This window comes from Taurulus bubalis (assembly GCF_910589615.1).
Source record: "Taurulus bubalis genome assembly, chromosome: 20".
In the NCBI taxonomy this organism is placed as follows: domain Eukaryota; kingdom Metazoa; phylum Chordata; class Actinopteri; order Perciformes; family Cottidae; genus Taurulus; species Taurulus bubalis.
In genome coordinates this window covers 13,479,044-13,503,870 of record NC_136608.1, presented here as the reverse complement: position 1 = coordinate 13,503,870, position 24,827 = coordinate 13,479,044, and the positions used below count along the sequence as shown (strand labels likewise).

Sequence of the window (24,827 nt, the reverse complement as noted above, 5' to 3'; positions counted from 1 at the left end):
ATTCTCCTCTCCCCCTCCCCCACTATGATACTTCCTGTACAGTAACAATGGTATTGATTTCCTTTTTGATGCATTCTTGATTGATTATTTGTTCTGGTCAATGAATCTGAGTGTTATTATCGCTGGCCACCCATGACACTGTAAGATGAACTGCATTAAGTGGTTATATTGTGCCATTTTCTCTCAGAATGGAATTCAAATAAAGATATATTAATGTGTTTTAATTCTTTTGAAATTTCTTGTTTGTTTTGGAATGTGAGGACGCACAAGGTAAAAGAGAAATATCTTTTCTGGCTTCTATTTTTTATTCCTTTATATTTTTGGAAACAGGAAACAAAGGGATTGTTAACTCCAATTGAGGACTACAATTAGGGAGCACTTTTATTTTATTTTTTTATAGCCAAGAGCTGGAGAGTATAATCAGAGGGTATAAATTGAGGTACAACAGAGCAGCAGGAGGAAAACACACTAAAAACAGTAGTAGTTTGCATACTTGTACATATGCTAAGCATGCAGCCTCCAGTCAGATTACATTTATTCTTACTTGAAATGGAAGAAAAATTTCATAAAGCATAGAGTAATGGGGGGAAGCATTAACCATTAACTTGAGACACTTGAAAGATTGCAAATGCATTTTTTTTGTTGTTGCACAAATTAATTAAGTGAAGACGTTCAGAGCTTCCCTTTTAGCAAGCTGCTTCATTAAGGCGAGGCATGGACCGAAGAGCTTTCCAAATTAGAGTTAGGCTATGCAGCTGTAAAACAAATCCTATCCAATTTGTTGGTAAGAAAATAATCCTAAAAATGACATCATTAGGTAAGACACTAGAAAACAAATATCTTCCATTTTTCATTATTCATCCCTACCGCTGACTATTACATCTCCTATTGCAACATACAAGTTGTTTCTTATCAGGTGCTAGAAAGAAGAAAAAGTAAAACATGTTGTCACTAAAAGTCATGTTTCCACTGGTTTTGTCAAAGCTCTATAGGCTCCTACTGTCAACCTACAGGACACACAAAGAGGAACCGTGTGGAAATAGGGCAGTGGACGTCTTTCCACCCTCTTCTTCCTTCCTCCCGGGGACACACAACCTCATCAGTCCATTTGGGTGCGCTCTCGCTTCTTGCCTTCCTTCTTTTGCTTCTTTGCATCTGCAACAAACAGAAAAGAAAGAGTTGCAGCACACTTTCTCTGAACAGAGGTGGTGTGTTTTTGTGTGTGCAAATAAACCAATCCCATTGTCTCCATGAGGAGCACATATAGGCTCCGCTTCAGATTGTAATAATCAACCGTATTGACCGCGTGACACTGCATGCGGTCCCTACTCTCTCCTGGGGATTGATTTGTGGCCTGGTGTGCTTTATCAACTTCCTGCAAGAGTGAATTGGTACCTGGCAGCCATGACAGGAGCCACGGTCCATGGCTTTCCCTTCCGCTCTGGTGAACAGGAAGAGAGCACAAGCTACAGCGGTTTGGCTAGCTAGCGCCTGGCTAGCTGTTTTGGTGGACTGTCAATCTGCTGGGCTGTTTGTGTTTATCTGCACACGTGTCTGTCCGTCAGTTTTATTCTTCAAACGTATTACAAGTTACATGAGGTTACATGCCTCAATCGACATTTTAATTAAGTTGAATTAAATCAAATACAATTATGTTTTGGGCTGAATTGAGATGATTACCTTCGAACCAACCACTTTTTCATGGAAGGCGTTTTGATATGTCACAGTATAGGAAACGAAGCAAAGTTGTAAATAATAAAGTTAGCATTGGTTGAAATTCATTCCAGGGTCCTAATAATGAAGTTATGCCTTTCAGAACTCAGTTCTTACTGTTGATCACTAAATGGGCTGACAACACATCCTCCTCCAGTCTAGTTTCAATATGAATGTATAATACTCAGAAATGTTTCAACATAAAAACATCAAACTACTACTTCAACACAAAGTACGCAGTATTCATTTCAAGATGGTCCACATTGGGCAGATGGAAAGTGAGGTATAGGAATGGATCAAACAAACGCAGGACTTTCACCAATGAGACAGCTGTTCATGTCCTGTGTGTAACCAAGTCAATTTGACTTATTTACGTATCTTAACCCAAACCCAAAAAAAATTCTAAGCCCAACCAAATAGTTTTGTTGTACTTATATTAGAAGTTTATTTTTGTATGTATGTATGGAAAGAGCAGAAACTGAAACACCCTCCCTGACACATCCAAAACTGACGGTAGACAATTCAAATTGGGTGCTGGAAAAAAGTGTTACTGAAAAGAAATGTTATTAAAAGGATGCGCTAGCAACTTCTGTACCTGTGTTTGACCATCTTTAAAAAAATATATTGTAAGGGTGACTGCCACAACTAATCTCTAACTATAAGCTTTGTTATAATGACGTTGTTTCAGAAGTAAAACTAGTGGAGGTCAAGCAAATTTAATCAAAATGCTCTGACAAATACAAGTAATGTATGGAAAAGACATCTTGGTTCATTTAAAGAAGAGATACAGTGTTAAGACCTGAATTACTTTTAGTTTGGAATGGATTAGCTTGAAAGGACACTTCCACAAATTCTCTAATGGCATGCTGGCGAGCAGTTCTGAACAGCGACCAATATGCTTACTCAATGAGGTTTCAACCTTTTAACATTCTGACTGTGCACTCTGAGGAAATCTTTTTAGAAATCTGTTCTTGTCACCTCCGCTGCACACTTCCACGAGCATTACGATTTTGACGTGCAAAGCGCTCTCACCCATGCAAATACGGAAATGGCTCTTCCGTCCTATTTATTTGCTTGTTTTCATTTGTTTGAATGTTTTTTCTCTCACACTGTTGTTTCCGTCAGCATATTCTGCTCCCGGGAGAGAGATGGCAGAAAGGATTCACTCTCATCTTTCTCCATATGTGAGATGTGGGACTTTTCAGGCTGGAGTACTTTCTGCTGCATTTGCACATCACATGGCAACGCTCGCTCTCCTCTCTGCCTCTGACACACAATCATAATCAGGCCGTTGCTGCCTTCACTTGACCAAATCTGTCCTGAACCAAAACACGAGGACTACATGTTTAGCCAAAACTGAGTCGAGAGCAGAGCCTAACTTTTTATTATACATTTACTCATGTACAACTGTGAGGTACTTGTACATTTACAATTCTATGCCACTTTATACTTCTACTTTCCAACATTTCAGTATTCCAGTTAATGTGTTTGACACATGTAGTAACTTTTGCGATGCGGTGCTAACCTTCTTATATTGATCACAGTGACAGTGATCAACAGTATATATGGATCAAAAAGCTTGAGACAAAATCATTCCTATGCAAATGCTGTTTGAACAATTTTCCAATAGTAATCAAGAAGTCCGCTTACAGTATTAATTTTCAAACTTGAGAACATACAGTATAAAAAAAACATTTACACTTTAGTCCCATAATGCTTTGCCTAGTGATAACTCCCCTGCTTCCTGCTGGCTACTTGGTGCTAGTGCCGTGTGCAAACAAAACAGCCTAAAAAGAGATTAAATGAAGCTATTACAAGTTCATATATGTTACAAAGTTTGGCTGGCCAGCTTGCAAACGTCAAACCTTCTTTTCTTACATTCACAGCTTCTGCAGTTACGGCTCTCTGCCGTTTTTGGTAAGGGCAGAAATCAGGAGTGAGCGAATAAATAATCAAACTCAGCGTGGCTCTGAATCTTCGTCTTTGACTTAAAATCCGAACACCACCTATCTGTCCGGGAAGAATGACGCAAACAAAATTGCTCCAAAGAAATTCAGAGACGCCAGATTTTAGCTACAAACGCTTTTGTTTCACCTGAAACCAACTCTGGCATCCAAACACTCCAAACGTGCCGCTTTCTCCCGTTCTGCAAAAAGGAGAAGGCGGGGACCTTGAGGTTCCTACAGGCATTCATAATGTTTCATTTCTGTCACTCTTTGTTCTCTCTTTCGCTCCACGGGGGTCTGTGTTTCACCTGCGCTGGACAGCAAAGACACGCAACTCTGAATCTCAGATCGCTCCCAAGGCGCCTCTTAGCATTGTCTCCTCCGGAATCTGCAGGTGACAGATTCTGCCTCCATCGCAGCAACCTGCTGCAGTCAGGGGGAAACCTATCTCCCAACCCAAGGTGGCTGTTCAGAATTGCAGATTTTGGCCGATTTGGCAGATCTCCACTCCCTGCCGGGCGGTGGGGGCTCTCCTCTCTCTATCGGAGTCACGCCAAAGCCAAATGTTTCTGTTTTTTTCCCATAAGCTCTATGATCCCGCTGCTGTGGACTGTATCTCTGCCATCCCTCGACACAGAAAACCATACACAACTCCCCTCTCTGCGCACACCTCATTGTGCACAGCACCCCCTCTTTCTTTTCCCCAGTAACCCCTTTGCTTCCCAGAGCTTATCTTCCAACTGGCAGACGTAGAAAAATCACGCCACGCATCATGCAATCACATTGCTCCGAAAGCGAATCTCTCTCTCTCTCTCTCTCTTTCTCCGACTGCTTCCCTTCATCTCGGCCACTGTCATCCTCGCTCTGCTTCTCTGCTGCCCTCAGCTCTCACACCTCTTAGGCTGTCACTTTGCATCCACACATCTGGCCTTCATTGCAATTGTTTCACGCAGGTACGCAGCGTTGCAAACCAAACACCTTTTGACGCACACATCAGGTATATGAATACATACATTTTATTTACATTTTTAACATGATAGGTTCATGATCTACATCTATTCCCTGCATAATGTAACGGCGGCGTAATCAAAGTGTAATGTGGATGCATTCATGCATCCTTTTTAAAGGGATTTCAATGTGGAGCTTCTTGTCTTCACACGAGAGCAACTAAAAGGGTCTGATGATTAAATTCATCAAATTGACATCAGGTTCTGTATATTCACTTTATCACGCTAGGATAGCAACAGCAAAAAAAAAAGACTGATGTATTTGAGACCTCTCTACAAAGCAACATTCCTCACTCTCGCCCATTGCATTATGGCATAGGTTCCATCCCCCACAGCTCAGGACAGAATAAACCAATGTAGAAAATGGATGGACATTAAACAACCAGTCCTCCAAATTCAAAAGGAAAATGTGTTGTTTGTCATTGCCCAAGAGTGATGATTTTGGTTTGGGGTGCTGATGCTGTTGCTTTTGTTAGGAGAACTACAGTAGCAGCCCATTCTCACTCCCAACTTCAAATTGGCAGCTTTGTCAGTGGCTTTATGTGTCTAACCATGACTCTACGTGGCTGTAATTATGGTGGGGTGTAACCTGTTGAGCCTTTTATATCAGGAAAATCAAGAAAAAATCATGCTATAAATCCCCCCCCCCCAAAAAAAAAAAAAAAAACATGTTAGGTATCAAATTAAAGATAAAAATCAGGGCTACAATAATATATAATCCCAATGTACAACCTCTAGACACAACTCAAATAATAAATAGGATTAGGGGTTAGGTTTATTAGGGTTAGGGTGTGGGCTTAAAGGGTTTTAAGGTGAAAGTCAGGGTTTTTAGTAGAAAGATAAATGGATGATGGGTGGTTGGGTTGAAAAACACAGGACTTTCACCCAGGAGGCCGCCATTTGTGTCCTGAGTGAAACCAAATGTTTACTTATTTTAAGTTCCGTGCATCGTTATTACGTCGCATAGTTAACGTAGTCTGCATTTCGACCAAACCCACATTCTTTAAAAAGTTATTTACTGCTCAAATTGAAGTTTAGTATTAAAATAACGAGCGGAAACTGACCCGTACTGTACAACTGAGGCTAGAGGGGTATGTAGAGCGCCACAGTTTGACCAAGCTGCCATATTTGCTAAGTTGGGAGTGACCTAAGTTCCATTCGCGTCTCTTTATATGTTATCGACAGCATCCTGTACTCTCTATTTGCTAAGAGTGGGACAGCCACAGATGGCGATTACGGTACAGCGCCTCAAGAAACTTCTTCCTGTCACAATGCATTAATGATGTGCTACCGAGTGAAACATTTAACAGATTCCTCCTTTGAAAGTCAAACAGAGTTTTGGCACAACATCTTAAGACAAACCGTCGAGCAGACAGATATGTAACAGTTGGCAGCACTGCAGCTGCAGACATCCTGTAGTAAAACAATAAAAAACAATAAAAATTGCAATGTCTGGCTTCACCTGACCTTGGCTGTTTGATGAAGTGACAGTAGGGTTAAACAAACTCCATGTGCAAACCTCTGTGTGCATACATGTCATCTGCTGAGTGCGATAAGAGGCGCAGTTTATGACCGTTGGCAGAAATTCGGCACTCATTATAATCCTGTTTGGACAATGGGACAGTCACAGCGGGTCAGATACATCCTTGCTTACAGAATTAACAAAGGGCATCGCTTCACTTGGAATGAACCAAAGGCTTTCTTATCACCACTTTTACACCAAGCAGAGGGTAATACATTCCACATGGTGGTTATAATTCTTGTTAATATTCTCCTATTAGCCCAGATCTTGTGCATTAGCCCAAATCTTGTGCCGACTCCACTTTTTTGATAACTGCCCATGTCCCGTAGAATGTAGGAAGTAGGAGCTCCCTGACTTTGATTTCTTTGTCGTGACCAAAGGACGCTAAAAGCATGTAATTACAGCTGAATAGCGGGTTAACCTATTCACCTCTGCTTGAACACGGACACTCACTGCTTCGGTTTAGCACTTAAGTAGGAAGATTTCCATCATGCTGATGTGAATGTGACTCACAGCTGACATTGCCCGGGATTACAATAATTCGCGAGGGTTTGTGGGATAAAGATGCAGTCAATCTGCAATGTTCCCAGGAGACCGGATAAATACATTCATCAGAAAGAGAAGACGGCATCTCTCAAATGCACGCTGATGAATGTACTGATGCTAATTCATCATAATTCAAATATAATTCAGATATTTGACCTGTATGTTATAGCTAAAACACATTCAAAAAGCGGCATGAAATATCCAAGCTTGTCACCGGGAAGCAGTGAAGCAGTTCCTCTGAATACACAGAGACGCATCAGTGGTAAACATCCCTTCAGCTATAATTAATTAAACCAACCAACCAATGTATCATTCCCTGTAACTGTTTACAGTGATTTGACAGTGCAAGAAAGTACTGGAGCGCTTCTTCATGTAAATCCCGACTTTGTCTTTCTTTTGATCCAAACCGACTGACACGTGATTTCTCAATAAAACGAAAAAACAAAATAACATGTCCAGCTTTCAAAACTAGTCCAAAAAGACAACTGTGTAGCATCAAGGGTGCGATGTTAAGTTGCAACAAACCCCCTGAGAAAGACATTTCGAGTCAAAAGTCTGCGTTAATCGAAGGCTTGTTTGGGCTGTTGCTAACGCAGTGATTGTTCTGCGGTGTCTCGGTACCGTTTGTGAGCAAACCCAAACAACCCGTCTGCGCAGGCATTCGTTCAGATGGACTCAGGTGATCAACAGATTAACATGAGTGGGAGAGGATTGTCTGGGCCGTCTGTTTGTTTGACATCTGGGCCAAAGAGAACACACAGGATATGCGGAATAAAGTCGGCAAAAATACCAACATTGATGATGTTATAAGAGAGAGACTGCAGCAAAAGAGCTTCGTACGACTGTAGATCAGTGAATAAACTGCGACAGCAATATTTCAAGGTACACAATTCCTGACAGAAGTGGCAGCGCTTACAACAAAAAAGTTGAATTTGCTCTTTCTTCTTTATAGCGAATACTTCATTTATTTTTTGACCTCTAAAATGTGTGCACTCTCAAACCGAACCAGACTAAATAGTAGGAATAGGTTTTATTAGAGCGCTTTATAATATTTTGCTTTGTCTCAGGTGAATACTCTTATTCCGTCTGTATATTTCATTTAAAATTGCTACTGTACTCTTCTCTTACTGTTTTTACTACTGTTTATTGTTATCTTATGTATATTACTTGATTGTTTTACTATGTATTGTGTGCAAGGCTGCTGTAATCCTGCAATTTCCCCACTGCGGGACTAATAAAGGATTATCTTATTTTATCTTATCTTAATGTCATCAAAGTTTGGTTTAAACAAAGATCAAAGTGGTACTTGGATTTCTTTAATAAATGTAATTGTGCCAATGTGTTTACCTCTCAGGGCGCACAAAAGAGTCAGTTGGTACATTAGAAGTTATTCAAGGCATCAAGTTGCCATCCTTAATATTCTGACTCCTGCTTCCCACGATCCCATCCCCATCTTTTGTTGGAGTGCTGAGAACCCCGCGTCATATTTTTGAGGATGCGGTGATTCATGAACTGTTGCCGACAGCATGTCCGGCGAGAATTTCGTTCTATCGAGTGATGATTCATTCCTCTGGGTTTACCTTGCAGCTTAGTCTTGGGGATTTTCCCACAGGGCTTGGTGGCTGTGACGGTGGCGGCGCAGGTCGCATCCATGAGCGCTCGCTTCAGCACGCCCGTCCTGTTCTTCTTGCCTGTCGCCAGATCGCACTCCCCCCATGCCTGGAAGTCGTACTTGCACTCCCCTGCAGCACACACAGAAATCAAATACTTCATTAGGTACTTTTTGTTCAGTGAAGTAGCTTTGAGGAAGCATAGTACAGGAGAAATCAGGCAGAAAACCGGGTAAAATTGGACACAATGCAGCATCTAGATGTGTGTTTAAAAGAAAAGCAGTCAATTGCAATCAGTCAATGAATCAACCCCTTAGAGCCAGAGGACTTGTGAGTCATACACTTTGAATGGCTGTTTGATGAATGCTTTTTAATTAATGCCGTTATCCCCTTCCTATCAATAGAAACTGTCCAATAGCCACAAGACCATATCATGAGACACTCTTATTAAAATCAAAATAAAAGATGCTCATAGCTTTTTCCTAATAGCAGCAGATGGTGCTTCGCTGTTCTGATTCTGTATTTCCTATATATATATATATATACATATATATATATATATATAATGAAACCTGCTAACAGATGAATGCAATCATGGCCTGGCTCCTGTACATCCTGGAAATAATAAGCTGATACAATCTTGGCAGCAGAGAAGTGAAAGTACTTTTATCAGCACCTGTAATAAATTGGCTTTCATTTGATATGAAAGCACTTTTAAACTCCGCCTTAAACTAAACCCCAAGAGGATGCAAGCAGTAGCCAGTGTATGTTATGGAAATGTGTTTGAAAGGGTGTGTGTGTGCGTGTGTGTGTGTACTATATGTCCATGTCTCTCACATCTCCCTCCATTATTTTGTTGCCACTCTAGTCGGGCTCCCTTGAGGCTGTGACACTCGTTCGTCAGCTTCCTCTCACATGAAAGCATTGGACCCCTTGTCACTGCCTCTGAGATCCCCAGGTGCTCATCAGAGGAGGGGATAGAAAGGGTGAGCAGGGGAGGGAGAGAGAGACAGGGCCATTGTTGCAAGAATCCTACAGGGACTTCCAGACCATCCAACTTTAAAAACCTCCGCCTCTGTGATTTGTCTCAGAGAGAGAGAGAGATACCTGGCAGGCTCCTGGGAGCTTCATAGGCAGCCTATGTCCTCTTAAAGGTGTCATATACATATATAGATTGTAAGGCTGATTGATTATTTAGAATCGTGGCCTGCCCTTGAACATTTTCAAAACCAGTTTCAAATACTTTAATAAGTAGAAGAATTTAAGGTCGTCGTCTGAAAGTAGTCAAAGCTAATGATTGAGTTAATTTGTTCCCTTTTTTCCGTGGTCACTTTTCAACATCAAAAGCCATTTTGTGGAACTTTGTGTCCATTAATTTGTGCAACACTGCACATATTTGTACGCATGTATCTGGAGTCCAGAACGATTCTCAGAGAAAACCCTCTGGTTCCAGATTGACACTTTGTTACAAGGTTCTTGATATGATACCTACAGCCACATAATGTTAATGTTAATACAGTATTGTGATTCATATCTGAGCCACGATTTTATTGCAGGGTCTCTTCACACCATTTCAAACACGTTTTGTGTGACGTGGGCAACAAATGTTGCAGTGGTTATTTATCTTTTTTGAATTGCAAAAAAATCCTCAAATCACACCTAAAATGCAAAATCTTACCAAGTGTCATTGGCTATTTAGTTGACAAAATATATGATGCAATCACCTAAAAAGTGAAATATATAGATATTGGAACTTTTTAGTGCATCTTGAATACATTGTTGCTTTAAAACATTACAGGCTTTAAAATAAAATGAAATAGAGCTCAAAATGAGTCCTCCCAGCTAACGTCAAGTTCGCTATTCATCTTGCAAAGCCTAAATATTTCATCTTATTCAAAGAAATCCTACCCTAGTATGTCAAAACATAAAGATTGTTTTACTTATTACAAGCAAAAACACCTTGTATTTATTGTGTTTTTTTAACTTATTTTTGAAGTAACCTTTCTCTCATTGTAAAATAAAAAAGCCCTCTACATGTACAACACAAGAAGGGCCCCTTCTTCTCTTTTCTTTCCTTTTTTGTTTTGTTTTCTCTTCTAAAGTAACTTCCTATAATTTAAAGGCCAGCGGCATATAAATTAGTGCAACTACTCAAAGTTTTGCTGCTATAATCTATATAGCCAGTTAGCGGGACCCTGATTTCCTGCAGTGTGTTCATCACTCGTGACAGGCTCATTGCAGAGCAGCCTGACAGGCCTTACTGGGGGAACAAAAGTCCCTCAGGCTTGTCACTGCAAGACATTTCAGCTGTGAAGGCTGCACAGTCTCTCGCCCAAAAAGCAAAAGACAAAGCAGGATGATTATTCCTGCGTTTTCCATGTCGATGTATCACTTCCTCAGCAGACTTTTTTTTTGTACCTCTAATTAGCCAGTTTAATCATTCCCTATTGTACAAATGGGACCATTGTTTGTGTGAGTGACAGGCCAGCATACATTATGAGGAGATGTGGGGTGAGCGAGGGACGGGAGCCGTGCAGTTATAGGACGCATGTGTACATACGCCACACATATTTCTACCAATTGTTCTAGTCACAAATATTATTTAAAAGTTGACTTTTCAAATTGGTTAAGAAATGGCTGTGTCCTATCCCGACCTCCAAACTTCTTCTTCCAGTTGCAGGGGATCTTGCAGCGTTGGGTCTTGATGGTCTGCTTGCAGTCGGTTCCGGTGCGTGTTCCCTCCCTAGTGCCGAGTCCACAGTCCCCTTCGTTGGCTACACACACACTCCACTGCCAGTCCCCACAGTCTGACTTGCGCTCCTTCTTTCCTGTAAGATCAAACATACACCAGTTATTGTTTTTTACATTGATGACGACAAGTCCTTTCTGTATAGGCCCACATTATTTATTGTACTCTTTTTTTCCCCCTGGATTTTAGCAAGTCATGTATTTATGGATTTAAGTTCTCGGTCCAGTCTCACAGCAGTCAAGTCCATGTCAAGTATGAAATATGAATTGTCATGACAAACATGGCAGAACAGTCTCACATCTACGGGTCTGGTTATAACGAATGTTTTAGAATCTGTCTAATCAATCTTGCAGTGTCTATATATATTTACCCCCTCTTGAACTTTGTAATGTTATTTTAAGGCAGATGTAATGAATTTAGTGTTTATGCTAATTTTCAATTAAAATGAACTTTGTTTACTTGAATATAAATTAGCTAAATGTTGTTTGTTACCCAAGTGGGAATTATCTGACTTATTTTGCTTTTCTTGTAAGTTATTGCTTTGTGTTTCTGCTAAATTCTCAAGGGAGACCAATTACTTCAACCCCAAAGGCTTTTTCCATTTTCAAATATTTTCGAGAGCTGTGTCCAACTAAATAAGCTGTTAAGAGGAATATTTCTCGTAGTGTGTATTTAATGTTGAACATCATGGCGCTGCTGTTTAATATTAATATACCGTGTAAAGGAACTCTAAACCTGCAGATATAGATAAGTCTATTGATGTTTCAATAGTTGAAGAGTCTGTCCCAGGCTTTGCAAACCTCACCTTGTTTCTCTGCCTTGCCGCCTTCAGCTGCCATCACCGTTAGCACCAGGAGTGCCATCACGGCCACCCGTGTCCACTGCTTCTGTCCATTCATACTGAAAGAGAGACGAGACAGTCGTTAGAGCGGAACCCTGCTTTTTTTTAAACAATTACAGCGTTATCGGCCTGTGCTGTTCAGTGCAATCAAGGAGCCTTTTCGGAATGGCAAGTGTAACTTGTCCACTTAGATGTTGATTAATGATCTGATTGTTTTAAAAACACAACATTTCGAGAATATCTAAAATGTGCCTGACTTGACACATTCAATTGTTTGGTAGAACAGACGAGGAAAGCAATAGTCCCAAGTCTCATGGGACAGAAGAATTGCCTGGGGAATTTCCATCTCTCGTCTGGTGTCATTTCCACTGTGCTAGATTCCAATATCAACATTTTGATTGTCTGCACCGTCACTACACCGTCAGTCAAGGATGTATTTGCTGTCAATCTCTGTGAAACCTTGTCAAGGGTAGATAAAGTCCAACACACAAGTTTGATTTGTTAAAACCTAAAAACGATTTTGTGAGTGAAGCCAAGTCAACCCTTGCTGACAACCTAAGATTGAGGCTGCAATGTGGAAAAATATTGTCTTTAAAGAAGCGTTTGCTCCGATTCCACACACATTTATGTTTAGATTGTTTTTGGGAGTTGATTGGAAGGTTTTGAAGACATGTTCAGTATTGGTTCTTATACTGACCTCAAAAGTACCCTGACTATTGGGTCATTTTCAGATATGATCAATGTTTTGTCAGTGTGTACCCATGTTGAATACTTTGAGCAGGACCCCATTTTGGGTGTTTTATAAGTGGATCCCTGTTTTGTATGTTTTACGAGTTGGTCCCCGTATTGCATGCTTTACAAGTGGGTCCCCGTATTGTATGTTTTACGAGTGGGTCCCCATTTTGTATTTTTACGAGTAGGTCCCCGTTTTATATGTATTTTGAGCGGGTCCCTGTTTTGTATGTTTTACGAGTGGGTCCCCGGTTTGTTTTATTAGTGGGTCCCCATTTAGTTCTCATGAAAGGATCCCTTGTTTTGCACACACACACACAAGGATGCGGGGATCCAACAAATATTCTTGCCAGTGGTTTCACTTTTTTTGACAGTAATGACCCTAACATGCAGGCAAATATTATGTTATTAGTATTCCCTTTTTAGCTGCCAGAACATGCAGAGGTTTGTAGTTTGAGAGAGTTATGTGTGAGGTCCAAATATTGCGCAAGAAAAGATTACGCCTGCTGCCAGAAAGCGAGAAAAGAGCTAGATGGAATAAATTGCCACTGTACTTTGATTTGTCACACAAAAATGTGATTAGTCGTCTGTCTCTTTGTTTGCACAAAGCTGCTGACATTTTATAGCTGGTTTAAGGTTTTAAGAAATCTAATATCCTCCATATAATCAGAGTCAGAAGTTCCTTTATTATTTGATCCTCCAGCTGGTTCTGGATCAGCAGAAAGCCGTTCCTGTCACTATCACCAGCCTAATGCACTGTGATAGAAATGTTGCAGAAAACCCACTCAATTCGACTTTCCTCCCCTGCCCTTTTTTAGAGAGAAATCTTCCTGCAGCCAGCGCTCTCTGAGAGCAGAGACAGCATGAGACTGAAGCAATTACCTAGTCCACGCCAAAAAAAGGCTCCTCTGAACTCACATTCCTGTCGAAAGGTTGATCCTAGTGGGTAAATAATATCCATTTGTCATTTTTAATTAATCTTAAGCTGGTTCTGAGCCCCTCCACCCATTGTTTAAGGAACTTGCATTCCCAACTTTTCATTTCACTCTCTGAAGACTTCACACAAGTTAAGTCTGTGTATAGGATGGTGAAAGCCTCTGAAAACTTAAATCAGGTATTCAAACCTCATATTTAATTATTGAATGTTATTGTTGTGCTTTCTACCTAGGATTTAATGTCTCCCAGCGCATTCTTAGAAACTCATAATGAGCCTTATGGCAGCGCCTGTAGTCTGCCTGCCAGGAAGAGTCGTCTGAAACCTTTACACGATTGAATTTATACTTGCCGACTGTGGCGGCGAGCAGGCAAACCCTGTTTTGATTAAATACATGAGAGTCTGTCTCAAGAGGTTTTTTTTTTATGTTGCCTTTTTTAAGAGATTCCAAACAATTCATCTCCATAACCCAAAAAAGGAAGGAAAAAAAATCTGTGAATCCCAACCGTAAGAAGCGCATATAATGAGTTCAGGGAGAAAACCCAATGAAAGAACCCAGATAAAGATCATTTCCAAGAAAAAAGGCATTGTGGCCTTTCAAAAGATAAGAAAACCTTTTCCTCAGTTAAAAGTGTTGGCTTCTTGCTGCAGTGCAGGCATGAAAGGGGACAGGGTTGATGACTTTGAGTGAGCACTCCATACAGTGGCTTAAAGAAAGAAAAGTCTTGGAATGGAAGTGAATTAACCATTTCCTCTGAAGCCATAGAGTCCTATGAGACGACAGGTTGCTCCTCCTCTTGAGGTCAATACATGAAATGGAAGTCTCTCGCTGCCATGTTGCTCCTATTTCCAGAGCATGACAGCATAATGGATGTCTGGGTGGATCGGAACATTTGACTATCAGTCGGCTTTGATAAGAAGCACTGGGAAATGCCAACTTATTGGACATCTTTTCCATAAGTGCTCTTTCCCTCTTTTTCTTCAATAGTCAGACACACCTACAGCTTGACACTTTGTGACAGTGAGTAGAGAACTCTTTTTTTTTCTTCCAAGTATTAGCTCCTTATTCTCATGACTCATATCCCCATAATTTGACTAAAGCAATGGGGTTTTTATATCAGATCAATTCACTGCAGGACACATCATCCTTAACCGTCACATGTTTTTTTTTTTGTCCTGCAGGAAATTTGTTTAATTTCAGGGCAATACTGATGAATTTTGCAAACTTCTTAGACATATCTCAATGTTCTGCCAAAAGAGATACACCCAAGTAGCCGGGCACCAAAGAGAAAAGGTATCATCAATCATCGCTCAACCTGTCCCCAGATTCTAAGCTAGATATTTGATGCAGGATATTGCTATACCTGAAGGTTTAATGAGTTGAAACTCTTCAAATAAAAAGAAATGTAATGCCTCAGACCTTGTAGTATGAAGCAGTTTCTGTTGCTTTTTAGGGGTGTCGAGCAAAACTCAATTGCAGTTCATGTGACATCCTGCAACAAAGATTTATTTGAGACTTATTTGAGACACATACATTACAAACTAAATAACTTCAAAGTGTTTTGCATATTCACTACTACTACTACTATTATTTAAACTATTCATTCCAATATGCTACCAAGATAGTGTCCGACATTTTATGGGTGAGAAACGTGTGCCGCATTATTGATTATTTCTGATCTGGCAATTATTTCCTTGATTAATCATTTACTCAATGAAATGTAGAACAGATATTCAATTTTAAATACCAAACTGCAAAAAAAGCAGCGAATTATCCCATTTGAGAAGTTGGAACCAGAGAATGTTTTTCTGTGGATCAACTAATCGATTAATCATTTATCTTTTCAGCTCTATTTTAGATACTTGCTGCTGAAATATACCACACTCTTAAATCATCTGTCACGCAATTCTGCCTAGATTTAGAAGAAAAAAGAGAAATGGTCCTTTTAAGAGAGAATGAGAAAAAGAAATGTATAGCATGTTTTACTCTGGGGAGCCAAAGATGATCACATTCAGCAACTGCTTGCAATTATAAGGTCAGAAACAGAATGACGTCTAAGTGTAGAAGCGAAGGCGGCAACAGGAGAACTGAATGTTTTGTGAACTTTGAGGGTTTCTTTAGTTGAAACATTAAAAAACATCCAGTGATCAGCGTGTGGCTCATGAGCCAGTGAGAGTTAGTCCTATCAAACCCTCCATTTGCCCCATTGATCCAGACACAGCTGTGGGCTCCTGCTGAAGGTAACGAAGGAGGAAAGCCAATACTGCCCACAAATCAATGGACCTTCAGTGACTCCTTGTTTGCTCCAGCAAATACACACAAGACGCTCCACCACTCTGGAGCCCAGACAAACACCAGATCTAAAACGCTCCCCATCTCTCTCATTACTGACGTAATGCTGGCCGAGTACATGAAAGGAGAATCTATCTATCGGCCTACTATCGGATCCGTTGCTTACAAAGGCAGGAGGCGATGGAGGCGGCAGGAATAAAGGAGTATGCCGTTTAATGAATCAATTAAAAGACCCTTGATGGGGTGAGTCACTAGTGTTATTAACTGTTCTGGCTGAACAAAAAGGATTTTGACAATTACCACTCTGTGAGGAATGGATTTTAGTTTCTTTAATTTAAACCATTACTCTTTCAAATTCATGTTTTTATTCAGAGAACTAGTCTAAATACATGTGGGGAGCATGTCATTAAAAAAAGCGCCCCTCTGTGGTGTGTTAATGATGAACACAAATATTATCAGAGCACACATGTATGCTTCTAATATCACTTAGCTGCACATGAATTATGGATGTTTTTTTAATAACTCTTTGCCCCTGGAGGTACTAAATCAAAGAATCTAGTTTCCAAGGCAAGTCCTTCCCAACTCACTCAGTACGCAAGACTCAGTCGATATGAGATGTTCCTGTTTTTAAGGATATTTATTTTTTAAGGATATTTGTGTCCTTTGACTTGAGTGATATGGTGCTTTAAACCCCTAAGCAATTTTAAAAAGCATCTAATGTCATGCAAGCATATCCAGTTTTAGTAGAAACTTTAATCTATATTGTATAAAAAATGGGTGAAAGAGGCTTGTAGTGATGAGCCTACTGAGAATATCACCCAAATATATCACCCAAATCTTTAACTCTGGTTTTATGCAGCTCTATCGCAGGTTTCAGCTCATTATTTGGCTGTACAACTCAGGACTTTGAAGAAGTTGACTTTGGTTGGCATAAGCCTTAATATAAGTTAAATGGGTGTGTTATATGGAAATGTATGCCCCCAATTGGTCAAAAAGAGTCATAAGTTGTGTTTAGACTACTATTCTTAAGATAAGCACGGAGAAGCATCCATACTTCATGACAAAAATAGATCTAAATATTGGCAGAATGGCAGGTCAACGTGTATAAGGTTGTGCATTGATTCAGACTTACAATACATAACTATTGATCTATTTCAGTAACAGGGAACAATCCTGATTGCAGGACAGACGGGAACAAGCCTCCGTGCATCATCTATCTCATCTGCAGAGTAATGAGAGGGATGGCAGCCAAACATGCTCCAAGGCGTAAAGGTTCCTGGTCAACTACAACAGGCCAAAAAAAACATAATTCCCCAAATGCACTTTGTGCAAAGGAGAAAGTTGTGGCTGGCAAAGACAAAACATGCTGCAATAAGCACGTCTTGTCTTGTGCAATAAGCTTTTTCCCCTAATCTCCCGCTAGCCTTTCCGTCTTTTCATAGCCACTTTAAGTCTTGGGGGTACATTTCACACGAACGTGTAATTGGAAGGAGAGGGTAGTTTGAAGTTGCGCAATCACAGTTTCCTTCCAAGTGATGAACATTGGTCTCCGGTGGAAAAAGACCTCACAGGTCACATGGGTCTCTTCCACATGCCAAAATGGACCACGAGAGGAAAGAACTGACCATTTTCACCTCTCTCTCTCTTTGCTATGTGGAAGGTAAGCGTCTGACTCACAGGTCCCCAGCACATGCCTGGAGGAAAAACACAAACACACACAGCTGAGGCAGAGCCAACACAAAGTGATGTAGTCGTAACAGTGATGTAGAGGAACCTGAACCAAACAATAGACACAGTCTGTAAAACAAGGAAGTAGCTGCTGGTTGCATCTCACTGCACCTGCACATGTCACATGCCAAGACTGAATGAATGCTAATGTTGCTCCAATGTCTGCTGGAAAATATGTAAATAGGTCACAGTATGGTAGCATGTAGACCTTGTTTGTTGCCCCCTAGCGGCCAATTAATGATAAATGCTGCTTTAAGAGCTCTCGTTTCGAAACTTAACAGCTACTAAAAATCTCTTTTTGCTTTTGTCCAGCAGTTATATGCTATATGAGATGACCTTTTGGATTCCATTCCCAGTCATATCTATTTATAAATATAGGCAGGCGTATTGCATCCGTCGATCAATCTGCATCTTTTAGCAACAAGGGAGATGTATGTGGAGCCACAGTCCTCTGTAGCTCCGCGTTGCGCAACATTCTAAGCCCGCCCACCTTCCAGCGGCCCAATCAAATAAGAGTAAAAAAGTGGAAAGACTCTGACGTGTGTTAAACTGGGACTTTGAAGTCGTCGCATTGCTGTTGTGATGTAGACGTGTACTCCAGGGTGTGACATCACTTGCTGGGTGTGGTAAATGTTCAGTGAGAAAGGATCATAATGCTTTCCAGCTTAAAAAATAAATATTGTTTACAAAAGCAGACAAGAATGTAAAGTCAAAGAAAACAACGAATTACTGGACGGGGGAGCATAACCAGTTGTGTGAAGTGTTGCAGCGTGAATATAGATACGCATATGGTAAATCATATAAGAGCTGCTCCGTGCAGTAACACCTCCAGGATAATGACGGCTATTGAAGAAAAGTGAATCATTTCTCACGGGGCCCGCTGGACCACTTAATTGAGGCGCGCCTCCATTTCTCATGTGTTAAGGTGCAGATGATTAGAGGAAAATGCCACACATTTTCTGACTTGTGTTTTGTAAAAGGTCAGACAGTGGGGGAGAGAGTGTGTGGAGAGGGCCCCCGCTATCTCTCAGAACAGCCCTGGAGGAGCCCACAGGGAGCCGCGCTCCGGCACAAAAACAGAGTGTGTGGCACTTTGTGTGTGTGTGTCTGTGTGTGTCTGCCTTTTTTTTTAGGCCAAGTGTTGAGAAAGTGAGCTCAGTTTGCGGTTTTAGAATGATGGGCTTGTTTAATGATAAAAACACAATAATAAGAATGACAAACAATGGCTTTGTGAGAGCACCAGAGCTGAACCAGCTGAAATTGAAGACTTCTATTTATGCATGAATGCCTCCAGTACGCTGATCGTATTATATTTACGCCTCCAAACACCCACTCGGTCGCTTATCTTCCCACTCATCTCCGTGCCCCCTTTTTCTTTATTAGTAGCACTCATATGAGGACATTATGAGCCTTGTGCTGTCACTGGTGTACGACAAACTCCAGTGGTTATCAATTACCCTCCTTTTTTAGGATTATGCAACTGCAGTACCACAAAACAAGACTATATTCAACTTCATTTTTTAAATGCAACTCCACTCCACTCCCTCTCTCTCTCTTTATATCAATTCAGCGTTGTCATATTTCAGCCTTTTTTTCATGTGAAAAGAGGCACAAAGAGAGCCAGGGGAGCCACACAAGTGGATTAAACTTTCAATAAGGCCTTCTTCTCAGTGGAGACAGGTTGGGAAAATACCGCAAACAAAACGAACCTGTTTTAGCACGGACTCAAGGGGTAAACATTCCAAACAAATTAGAGAATGTTCAAAGCTAGGACGCCGTAAATGATGGCAAAATAGTCGGAAGGACTGCCACTGTTTGAAGTAATTTAGAGTTTTCTCAAAACTTTTGAACAAATGGACCCATATTCAGCTTTACTCTGTGCAGTGTCACGTCACCATAAACACGTTGGTGATCTTTATGTTTGAACTTTAACTGATTCATATAAATAACTCCAAAATGCATGTCCATCCAAAATAAAAAGTTTCAAACAAGGTCCCGATAAATTGCCACAAGTGAGTCCCGTTCATATTTAAGCTTAAATAAGCTATATAAACTTATATAACTTGCAATAACTGTTTCTGTAACTGAGCTACTGGAGGCCTCATATTCGGTTGATTGCAATCTGCAACCTACACACTGGTGGGACTTTAGGGGGCTCAAAGGGGACCCACAGCATAGTTTTTAAATCTGAAATTGATTGTGTGTATGTAAGGAAATGCAGGTAAAATATTGGTAAAATTCAGCTAGTATTCTGCTACAAAGATTGTAAGTCTGTTCAAATATTTCGGGGTTTGAACGAACTTGAGTTAATTTGTCTCACGGCCAGGTCACGGATTCCTGGAAGGCATCTCCTGCTCTCGTACAAACCGGTTTGACTCGAGCTGCGACAATATTCATGGAGTATTTTGTGTTTTTCCATGTGCGAAATGTCAGAACTAAAAGAGTTCACAGGCTAAACGCTGACAGATGTGGCAGCGCATTGAGAGAATCCGCTGTTCATCCAGTCGTCTGTTCTCATGCCGACCATTAATCTTCCCTCCTGAATCACCTGTGCGCGGCCTGGCTGCAGGCGACATCTTATCGCCGCTCCTCGTCCTCGCGCTTGTCTCCCTTTTTTTGGGCGCCTTTTCTGATCGCTATATAGCTGGGCTTGTTCCCCTTTTAGATCCAGGCCCGCCGTTAGCATTAGCAGTCAGCGCCTCCCTCTCTCGGTCGCCGCCTCCTGCCTTCTCATCCAAAGGCGCCAATTTATAAGGTGTCTGTCTAATTGAATAGGCAACATTTATCTTAATGCCAGTGTGCTTCTGTGTGTGAGTGTTCCTCTCCAGAACCTGCTGAAAGCACCTTGACTCACTTGTTCATTAAAGTGTGCCGGATGAAGAAGCCTTCGCACACACAGCGTGAGCAGCTTTGTCCGCCTCTTGATTAAGCCGTCCCCCGTCCTCCTCTCTTTTCCATCCTGTCTGCCTCTCTCTCTCTCTATCTGTTCTCCTCTCCGCTGTATTTCTGTCCACTTCAGCAATGCCATTCATATCTCTTGAGTTTTTAATTTTGCCTGTGAAGAGACTGCAGTTGAACAGCAGTCACGGCTTATTAAAGAGACTCCTTGAAAAGTGACTGTGGAAGGGAGGTAAACAATGTTGGCGCAGATGTGGGCCCGCCACCATCATCATCATCATCATCATCCTCGTGTTCGTTTCTGCAGATTTCACGGTTTGTCCGTAATCTTTTAGCCACTCAATATGTCATGATTTGTAGATTTCGGCATTTTCTGGGCCGCCCCCCCCCCCCCGACGCAGCGTTCAGCATACTTAGTTCAGCCTGAGGATTCGGTGCTTAAGATTTGTTCATCCATAAAGCGAACACCTCATCTGCACAAGAATGAGGTGGCCGAGGTCTATTTGGAACTGCATTTACAATAAATTCCAATAGTGAGGTTTGAGATAAGTGTTCATGGCTTAGACAAGAATAAGAATGTCCAGAGCAACTTTTCAAACCACTCTTGCAGAATAATCCACTTCTGCTCCGTCTTGCTGCTTCTATCTCGGTCCTAATGCACAGCGCTCTGAAGCTTACGAAAAAAGGTCCATGCTAACGTAGTTAAAAGGAGTTAACTTCAACATAGCAGTGCCAACCTATACCAAATTATTTACCAAGTTATTCTGTTCATCTATAAAGGTACATTAAACACAATAAACAGGCTGATTAAGACACTCCATAACTCAATAAGCTCAAGGACACGACTCGTGTTTTGGATCTTGTTTCACAGAAAAGTTGACTCTCGAGAAGAAAACTTTTTCAAATGAAGTTGGCATTGAACTCCCTGGAGTTAAAGTAAAGTGCACGGAATAAAGGTTCCCCACACACTCGCATCCAGCCTGCCACACAGAGAGATCACAGAGGAGGACGGAGAACAAAAGTGTGACTGATGATGACGCAGTCGTATCAAAACGCAAGGACCAAATCAATAAAACTTTAACTATCTGCGAGCTCCAGAGCTTTCTTTGAGCGAGAAGCTGAGAGACTTTCTGCTACTTCAAAGTCTGAGCGCGCATCCGTCACCCTGATCTGCACGGCCGTGTTTATTTCATTGTTTCTGTGTGGCGACGGAGCCACAAGCATCTGTGTTGTCAGTGTCTGTGAACAAACATGTGTTTGTTTTTTTGGTGCACGTTATTCTGACATATATTAAAACACTGTTATTCCTTATGATCCAAATGTTCGTTATAGTGCCAATACGTTACAAGTGTTGCAATACGTAGGAACCCTACAACTTGCTTTCAGAACCCCTTCATTTTTGTAGTCCCCAAATGAGTTAATGTACAACCAAATTCAAAATGTTGGTACAGTGAGCAATCTATTAACCCTAATAACCCTAACCCTAACCCCTAATCCTATTTATTGTTTGAGTTGTGTTTAGAGGTTGTACATCGGGATTATATATTATTGTAGCCCTGATTGTTATGTTTAATTTGATACCTAACATGTTTTTTTTTGGGGGGTGGGGCATACAAGCGGCCGAAATGAGCTTCCTCCGCAGGGTGGCCGGGCTCACCCTTAGAGATAGGGTAAGGAGCTCGGACATCAGGAGGGAGCTTGGAGTCGAGTCGCTGCTCCTTCGTGTCGAAAGGAGTCAGCTGAGGTGGTTCGGGCATCTAGTCAGGATGCCTCCTGGACGCCTCCCATTAGAGGTTTTCCAGGCACGCCCAACTGGTAGGAGACACCGGGGAAGACCGAGGACACGCTGGAGGGATTATATCTCCCGGCTGGCCTTGGAACGCCTCGGGATCCCCCAGAATGAGCTGGAAAGTGTTGCGGGTGAGAGGGAAGCCTGGGTCGGCCTGCTGAACCTGCTGCCACCGCGACCCGACCCCGGATAAGCGGCTGATAATGGATGGATGGATGGATGGGAGGGATTTATACCATGATTTTTTTCTTGATTTTCCTGATATAAAAGGGTCCCCCAATTGGGGGACGCTAGGGCTTAACAGTTTAAGATGCCCGCAAACCCTCAGTTTGTTATGCCAGTTATACATTTCTGTTAAGCATACCATTTGCTCTTATGCTCTTATTTTTTTGGGTTTATGAACAGCCAAAATTCCTGGTTTTGCAATTTCTTTGTAACCTTCATCATATCTTCTGGTGCCCACATACCAAAAGTTGTCTATAATATGCATTTCTATAGACAACTTGTTATCTAAGTCTAAAAATGTTGTAGCACTCCAATAAAATGTATGATTTGTTAAAAAAATATGCTGTCCCAGCCTCACACACAAAAAATGTGTGCTTAAGCCTAAAGTTATATTCCCAAAAATCGTCTGCGGACACCATGAGTCTCTTTATACGACCACCTGTAGCATCGAGGACGTGAACTCAGCAGTGGAATAATCCGATGTGGACGCCCCCTGTTGGCTGCGTGATACTAAAATACTTTTGTTTCCTTTGTGCAAGCTGACTCTGATGCTAATTTGAATGATAAAGACAGCCGGCTGAGCGCTCGGTATACTGTACAGCCTCGGATTCAGAGCAGGACTCTGGTGTGTTGTATGCAATCCAGAGAGGAGATATTGCTCATCCTCCGGATTTAACCACGATTCCAGTCTGTGATAACCGACATCCACCACCTACACACGCCAACATCTCCCCACAGAGGTTTACCACCCACTTCCCCCCCAAAACCAGGCGTCGCACTGCGAGGCCGAGAGGGAGCACGACTAAAGCTGCCGGTGGAGAGATAAGGCCTCCAGTTACCTGTAATCCCACACCAGTTTCTCACAGACGATTTAATGGTCGGGATTAACCGAGACGGAGAGCGCCACAAACAGAAAATACTGTCAGTGCTTCATTTTCGAGGTACACTACGAACTCCTTTCTGTGTTATTCCTGCAATCTATTCTCAAGACATGGTGTTTTTCTTTTTTTGCACTTTTCGCCTGCAGTTTGAGCTGATACAGGTGGCTCTCTTTCCCTCGGATCATCTTTTGTTTATTTCCAACAGACCAGGGACCCAAAACAAATAACAGTGTCAGTCAGTCAGGGGCAGGGCAGTCACTTCTATGCCTCCGAGCTGATCAGGGGCATGAACCTGCTGGTAAAAACTGATCTTAAAACGTAAAAGTAAATCGCCCTTTTTATAGGAATTGAACAGGTAAGAAGTAAAACATATGCCTAGCTTTAGTATAATAATAAAAAAAGATACGCCCACGCGGTCCAAAGATCTATGCCATTCAAAGCCAGCCATCACTCTTCACTTCAAAGTGCCTTGGACATTTTAGTGCAGAGGAGCTGTGTGTGCAGAGTGTGTGCTGCTCCCTGCAGTCAGAACGTGACATAACCTTCATTAATTGGAGGATGTTTTAAAAAAATATATGAAATAGATTGTGGCATAGTGGAAGCTTCGGCCAGACATACCTGATTAAACAGGTGTATGCATCAGAATGATGTTGACTTATGTGAGGAGGAAAGTTTCTGTCAGCACCACATACAGCACGTTGCAACAAATCCCAAAACAGAATAACTACTTTTTTATATATTTGGTAATTCCGCTTTGCGGCAGGCTATATGCGAGATGAGAGAAGGTAATCTGTCAAAGGTTTCACGAAGGCCCCTCCTCCTTCCTCTTCTCTCCTGCTCCTCCTCCCCTTTCCTCTCCTCCTCCTTCCTCTCCTCCTCCTCTTTCCTATCCTCCTCCTTCCTCTCCTTCTCCTGCTCCTCCCATTTCCTCTGCTCCTCCTTCCTCTCCTCCTCCTCTTTCCTATCATCCTCCTTCCTCTCCTCCTCCTTCCTCTCCTCTCCTCCTCATCCTTCCTCTCCTCCTTTCTCTTCTCTACTCCTCCTTCCTCTCCTTCTCCTTCCTCTCCTCCTCCTCCCTCTCCTCCTCATCCTCCTCATCCTTCCTCTCCTCATCCTTCATCTCCTCCTCCTTTCTCTTCTCTCCTCCTCCTTCCTCTCCTCCTCCTTCCTCTCCTCCTCCTCCTCCTCCTCATCCTTCCTCTCCTCTCCTCATCCTTCCTCTCCTTCTCCTCCTCCTTCCTCTTCTCGCCTCCTCCTCATCCTTCCTCTCATTCTCCTCTTTCCTATCCTCCTCCTTCCTCTCCTCCTCCTCTTTCCTATCCTCCTCCTTCCTCTCGTCCTCCCACTCCTTCCTCTTCTCTCCTCCTCCTCCTTCCTATTCTCCTCCTTCCTCTCCTCCCCCTTCCTATCCTC

General features: G+C 41.8%; 1 protein-coding gene across 1 annotated transcript in view; it reads right to left on the bottom strand.

Annotated features, from left to right (window-relative positions):
• Positions 1–377: 377 nt before the first annotated feature.
• Positions 378–24,827, bottom strand: part of ptn (pleiotrophin) — a 38,828-nt gene continuing 14,378 nt past the window's right edge. Inside the window, exons 2-5 of the mRNA XM_079236327.1 lie at positions 11,899–11,993; positions 10,999–11,172; positions 8,315–8,476; positions 378–1,155 (exon numbers count right to left, since the gene is read on the bottom strand). Coding sequence (XP_079092453.1) covers positions 1,100–1,155; positions 8,315–8,476; positions 10,999–11,172; positions 11,899–11,992 — 486 coding nt within the window. The 5' untranslated portion in view covers position 11,993 and the 3' untranslated portion in view covers positions 378–1,099. The remainder of the gene's footprint in view (positions 1,156–8,314; positions 8,477–10,998; positions 11,173–11,898; positions 11,994–24,827) is intronic.